This window comes from Telopea speciosissima, chromosome 1 (assembly GCF_018873765.1).
Source record: "Telopea speciosissima isolate NSW1024214 ecotype Mountain lineage chromosome 1, Tspe_v1, whole genome shotgun sequence".
Classification (NCBI taxonomy): domain Eukaryota; kingdom Viridiplantae; phylum Streptophyta; class Magnoliopsida; order Proteales; family Proteaceae; genus Telopea; species Telopea speciosissima.
Genome location: NC_057916.1, coordinates 6947021 through 6953933, shown reverse-complemented (window position 1 = coordinate 6953933; position 6913 = coordinate 6947021). Strand labels below are relative to the sequence as shown.

The window sequence follows — 6913 nt, the reverse complement described above, 5'->3', positions numbered from 1 at the left end:
TTCAGATGCAATTTGACTCAGAGGAAACCATCCTATACATGAAGGAGGAACAAGACTATGCTCACTGGCTTATGAATGTATTTGAGATACTCTTCGATATCTGGATTTTTAAACTTCCATTCCTTTGACATGTATTTACCTCTGTTGTAAGAAACTTATTTGTGACGCCCAAAGACCAACTAATTGGAGGCATGTAGTAAACAAACTACCGGAGTATTATTTGACCATGTTGAACCTCTATAAAAATTGTGAGGCAACGGCCTCCCATGTGCCCATTTACTTGCCATGGAAGACACCAATACAGGAGGGTGGTGTGTAGATCTCTCCTCCATAATTATTGTACTTTGTACTCAACAAAAGAGAGAAAAAAAAAGGAGAAGCCTTACCTACATGATGTATGACCAAATAACTACTGCCATAAACTATATTGTTCAATAATGACGACAGTAAGTAAACCCATTTCAATGTCATTTGATACCCTTCAGGTGTGCATGATACCAGCTGCTTTTGGTGGTAGAAGAAGAAAATATGAGGACCAAAAGGAAGAAGACAGATTTTGGTTAGTTAGTAGAATCAAAATCTTCTGCTGCTCCAAGATAAAGAAAAGAGTAAATTACTCCCCCCTCCCCTCGATTATGCTTTAATGACAAACCCCTCCCCTAGGTATTGAGTAATAACTCTCCCCTTCCTTGCATTAACAAGATTCTATCAGCCGAACCCATTCAGTTAAAAACGGCTGTTAAGTGATGACATCATCCTAAATACATTTATTTAAACCCCAAAGTACCCTTATATTTGTGATATTACAATAATACCCTTGAGTGAGAGGACAGGCTCACAGCACCATCATCTTCTTCCCCATTTCTCGATTCTTCTTCCATCGTCTTCGTTCAGTTTTCTTCCAAAAAACACAGAGAGAGGGAGGGAGAGAAAGAAAGAGAGATGGATACAAAGGGGTTTGAGATCGGTTTCTCTGGTTTTCAAAAGCAAGAAAGGTTTTCAGACTTTGCCCAAAAAACAAAAAGGGTTTTCAGACAGCAGGTTTCTTCTTCGTTTGAAGAAGAAAGAGAATGAAACAGTGAGAGCATAAGAGATTCAAAACTCAGAGGCTTTGGGACTTGCGATTCCGGATTTCTCCCATATCCTCATTGAACCCTTCTCAGAACCACAATCATTGCTCATTCCTCTTATTTTTGGGTAATTTCTTTCCTTCTTAGGGTTTCAAACCCAATTCGGTGAAGAGGAATTTGGATTCAATAACCTCTTGCATGTTTTGACTTGAGATTCCTATGTTGATAGAGGTTAAAGCCATGATTCCCTCCTTTTGAATCTCAAAAAATTGCAAATTTTTTTGTCATTTCTCCCTCTGGTTCCTTCATCTCCGCTGGGATCTGAGTTGCTGCTGTGCAATCGGACAGATGGGATTTTGAGTCTAATTGAGATTGTCTCAGAACCCATCTGTCTAGTGGACTGCCGGGTTTGGGTGCTCTTCTTCATGTTTTCAACAGCCAGACTGGGTCAATACTCTGTTTATGAATGTGATTTTATTTTTTGGTTAATGTCTCTGCTTCCCTTACAAGAGTTTTTCCTTTACATTCTGGACACTTTGCCTCTATCGGATGAAAACCTTCTTGGGTTTTCAGCTATTGTGGATGATTTCAACAATGGGGTTTGATTCGTTTGAAGCGGCTTATGGTGCGCAAATACTTGAAGTTGAGTGGGATGATTCTTCTTTGAATCCATCAAAGAACATGGAAATAGCCTCACGACACAAGTTCTCTAAGAGGTAGCTGATTCCATCAGAATTTGTTCACTTTATATCTCTTCTTTTTTTATTTAATTTTGTAACTATTTCGTTTTGGGTTTGTAGGTTTTGGGGAAACGATTTGGGGAAGGTGAGGTCTAGCTCTGTTGGTTGCTTCGGTTGGGATCTTGATTGGGGTTGGTGGGTTTATGATATTTAAGATTTGGAGGAGGAAGGGCATGGTATATTCAAGATGAAGGAACAGGGGCTGTTTCAGCTCCTCATCTTCACTCTCTCTTGGCTGAAGGTTGGAGACAATAGAGCAAGGAGAGAGAAGTTAGAATATTTTAAGACAAACTGTGAAAGGGTAATATAGTCTTTTCCTATCACTTAACAGCCATTTTTAACGGAATGGATACGGTTGATAGAATCTTGTTAATGCAAGGGAGGGGAGAGTTATTACTCAATACCCAAGGGAGGGGTTTGTCATTAGAACATAATCGAGGGGAGGGGGGAGTAATTTCCTCTAAAGAAAAAGAGAAAGGGTGAAGATAGGAGCATATTCATAAGATCTTAAAAAATTGACCCCAAGCAACGAAAACATCCACCCACTTCACATCAGTTTCAATCAACCACAACTTGCACACAAACTGGTATCCAATATAGCTTTAACACTCAGATTTTAGGCACAAAGGTTCTCTGTCTTTGAGTAAACTTCAAACTCGTTTATTGATCACACGCAACAGAGGTACAACCGAATCCTTACTTCCTTGATTCATTTTGACACAGAAGCAATTGTATTTTGTGCAAACAATATAGAAAGTACCAGGTTAACAATTGATTTCTATTTATAGAATAGAAAGCAATAAAAAACTTAAAATAGATACAAGAAAGGAGAAGATAATTGTACTAACAAAGAGTAGAAGCACAGTTGTGCAGCACTAAATAAGACAGTTCTCCCTCTTTACAAACCTAGTTTTCAAATATCTTGCAAGTATTTTATATAACATAGATACAAGAAAGGAGAAGATACATCACTAGAATTGCCAACGCCAATCAAGGAGAAGATTAAGTCTCCAGGAGATGTTTCATACACCATACTTGCTTCAACATCTTACGAATCAATTCATGCAGAAAGATACAAATGCGTTGCAACTTTTTTCATATGCATCAAATAAAAAGTCATATCAGAATTTGCTAATGAAACTTCTCAAACAATTATTCCTAAACTCCGGCAGTCCAACTAGTTGTATCAGCAGGAGTCCATTAAGATCACTGACCACCCTCCTTGCAGCAATATAATGACAGCACCATTACCACTATGATTTCATAATGCCAAATAAATTAAACATCTGGACAGAAACGGTGGTCGAAAACCAATTGTGACCTTTACCCCTATACAATCATATTCTAGTGTCAGCTGATTAATGTCTTCAGACATCAAGTACTTGACAGCAAACCAGCTCAGCTGACCCAAAATTCTGAGTGGCAATAACCTTCCAAGCTTCAGTTTCTACTACTGCCATAGAGTCACACTGTTGATATGAAAAGTCTGTGGGAGTTACAGGGAGCACATCAGAAGGCATGGACAAACCACAGGCAGAGAAACTTGCTCCCATGGTCCTTCCTGGAGAAGATGAAGTTGATGGAGAGGAACTTAATTGCTTACAGATGTTAGCCTGCAAGACAGAAATTTCATGGTTGGCATCTTTCGTTATGACATGAAGCCTCCCTAGAAAACCAGCAAGTAAATATGGAGACTCTGAATCAGTGAAATCCCGAATAGGAACCTTTCCTACAACTACTTTCCATGCATCCTCTTGGTGATCATACATTTTGATCTTACCACTATCTAGAGAACTAGAGGGATCCAGTGCATATAGCTCCCCATCTACTACAACACTCAACTTAGTTCCTGCTTGCCTTGCAGGCCAACCCTCTCCCATTCCATTTGGCATTTCAACCCATGAATCTATTTCAGGATCATAAATTTCTCCTCCAACATCAACAAAAAAGGGCCAGGAATACAGACTCTGTGGCACACATAACCTTCCCCGGTATGAAGTCATTCCAGTGGCAATTGGCTTCAGCATGTCAGCCAAAAAGGCAGTAGGTAAAACCTGAGCTCTTGAGAATGGCATGCTTGGTACTTGAGACCACACTCCAGTATGTGGGTTAAATACTTCAGCAGATTGAAGAGGAGTCAGTGCACCACCACGACCCCTACTAACCCCTCCAACAACATAAAGCTTGTTGTTCAAGATGCTTGTCTTACAATATGCCCTAGCAATGGACATAGAGCTCACTTCACTCCACACATTTAGAACTGGATCAAATCGCCAGACACACTTCATGGCCGAAGATCGAGAGAATCCACCTAACACATAGAGGCAGCCATCAACAGCCCCAATAGCACAACCACAAAAGGGCATTCGATCCAAGCCATCCTTCCGTCCAAGCCAGCCCCTGATGATATCTGCAATCTTGATACTTGACCCAATCACATTCCACATCCGAAGAGCAGATAAACCCTTCTTAGGCTCTTCTTCATAAGCAACATTGGGCATTGGTGGCAACCGTTGCCATTTTCTGGACAAAGGGTCCAATGCATACCATAAAAGCTTATCATCATCAACCTTGGTCAATATATAAAGCCATTCTTCTGTCGTGCCAAGTTCTTTTCGCAAATCGAAAAGTTCAGGACGTGTAATGGCAAAATTCCAGCTCTGTGACACCTTCTTCATACTCAAGTAACAAATCCTGGGAACTCTAGCTAGAATCTGCATTGATATCTCATCCGGTAGACTAGGGATTAGTCTCGGATTCTCATCGTTAAAGCCTGATAACAACCTTGGCCTCTTGCAGTTTTCATTTTGTAAAACCTCACCATACTCGCTAGCCCTGTTACCAGCCGAACTCAGAAATGACCCCATTAAGAACTGTCTGATCAATTAAAATCAAGACGGAATCTGGGCTCTCCAATCTTCTCAATTTATTGCATACATGGAACAAGTCACCGCGTCCTGTTTCTACTCGTCAATAGAACGCTGAACTGAAAAAGAGCAAAGACAAACAAACAGGGAGAAAGGGAGGAGAAGAGGAACTGTAATTAGTATAGACAGAATCAGAAAGATAGCCTCAACATGAAAGTTTGACCATTACAAATTTGCCAAATCCACATATGAAGGAAATCATCATTCACAATTTCACTAGAATATTCATTAAAAGAAGAAGAAGAAGACAGAACCATCATCAATGCACAGACCATTAAAAATTCTAACATTTTCAAACTCAATAAAATTCATACAAATCGCCTTTTTGAAGATCCGGAATTTCACTTTGTACACGGAGAGATGAAAGACTCGAAACACATTCAGTTCATTCTAATCACCAACAAACGATCAACAAAAGTTTTTTTTTTTTAAAGATATTTTAGAATCGAAAGACTGCAACTCAAATGAACTCTATAAGCTGCAAATCCACACAGGCATAAAGAAGAAGAAGAGTGAATCCGACGCAAGACAGCACACCGAAAACCCTAATTCTCCAACACAATCGATACAACGAATAGAAAACACACTTGCCACACTCCTAAAACGCCATTATTCAGACAAAAAATAGAACATGAAGTGATGAAACCCTAAAAACAGATATTCATGAAAAAGAGTGAAAACTCAGGAAGCAGAACAAAAGTTACAAAATCTCTTACAGGAAAATCAACAGAATCAGTGAATTCCACTTCTACATTACTTCAACGAGTGAACTGAAGTCTGAAGAGAAGATCGAAGAGAAGATCACCTGTCAGAAACCTCGAAAGGTTCGAATCAGAACAAAGTCTCAAAGCTTCTGGTTACGCTGTGTGTGTATATGCCGAATTGGGCTTCTGCTTGTCCACTGCCTAGTTACCGACTGCCATCTTTCATGCGTCTTTATGGTTGCTGATTCAGTACTTTTCCATAACCTTCTTTCTAATTTTTAACCGTTAGATATCATATACGGATTTTTGAATAGTAAAAGATCCGAATCGGATGATCTATACTTAGACCGCAGGTGCAACCAATCTTACTAATTATTTAATTGTTTTCCTCAGGTCACGGAGGAGACATGTGGCTGTGTGAAGACGTTGATTCTCCCTCTCTAAAGGACAAATGTCTTCTTACGAAAGCAAAGGTAATTTGCCGAAGAAAAAAAAAAGGAAAACTGGAACTCTGTAAGGGAAAGCGTGGTTCCTGCGCCCTAATACAGAAGAGTGGATGCGAAATGACCACTCCACCCCCATGAAAATTGGAAATGACATCCATGTTGATGCCTCTGTCCGAGTTTCCATTAATCCACATGCTTACATAGGGGCCACACTCCCTCACATGAAGCACTTGCCCTTTAAAAAAGAATAGGGATTGAGTTTCATGTTTAGCTGTGTAGCATACGTTAGCTCCTTGTATGTATCTCTCCCCCTATCCCCCCAATAGGGGTTATATGTCATTTCATAAGAAAACAAAAAGAGATAGATAGATATACGTACGCTACGCAGCTTGCCAATGTTCTTTTTTTTCCTCAAAAAAAAAAATTTAATAGGGCTGAAGTGTCCTAGGACACCAAAGTGGGAAATTGCACTTGAATGAGAGACCGACTGTAAGGAATTCACATTTTGTCGAAGGAAAGAGAGTGATAGTGTGACTTCGAAACTCATTATGTGAGTGTGTGTGGAAAGGATTCCCCAATATGACACCATGGGAATTTTTTTTCAAATATAATAAAAGATTTTGTGAACAATTTTGCGAATAAAGTATTTAGGAATGACCCACCTAGATGTGCTATGGGGATTGGGGATGTGATAATTTTGACATTTAAATAGTTAGAGAATGTTTCGAAACGTTTCAATTGCCAAATTTTATATTAAATGAAATTACATATTTTCCTTGTTATTGCCTTTTTTTTTTTGTCAAGATTTTTGTGGTTATTGTCATGTACGTACTTTCTTGGAAGCTTTATTTTATCATTTGGGCATTTCAATGACATAGTGCTAACAGTGATTTAGTTCACGACATTGAATTTGGTATTGGTCACAGCCGATACTAACTAATACATATGAGATATTATCGATCCAAATTAGCTGAAAATTTAAAAAAACAATCTTTTTGATCGAGACCAACAATATGTATCGGCTAA

The 6913-nt window shown here is 39.1% G+C and overlaps 1 protein-coding gene across 1 annotated transcript; it reads right to left on the bottom strand.

The window, feature by feature from the left end:
* Window positions 1-2641: 2641 nt before the first annotated feature.
* LOC122647294 (F-box/kelch-repeat protein At1g22040-like) lies at window positions 2642-5585 on the bottom strand. The gene is made up of 3 exons (XM_043840718.1): window positions 5553-5585; window positions 4791-4831; window positions 2642-4713 (listed from the first exon to the last, which is right to left on the bottom strand). Exon 3 carries the CDS (start codon window positions 4675-4677, stop codon window positions 3178-3180), a length of 1500 nt encoding a protein of 499 aa, XP_043696653.1. The 5' UTR covers window positions 4678-4713; window positions 4791-4831; window positions 5553-5585; the 3' UTR covers window positions 2642-3177.
* Window positions 5586-6913: the final 1328 nt, after the last annotated feature.

Coding starts and splice junctions, on each gene's coding strand:
- LOC122647294 (XM_043840718.1), bottom strand. CDS start 4,677: ATGGGGTCATTTCTGAGTTCGGCTGGTAACAGGGCTAGCGAGTATGGT.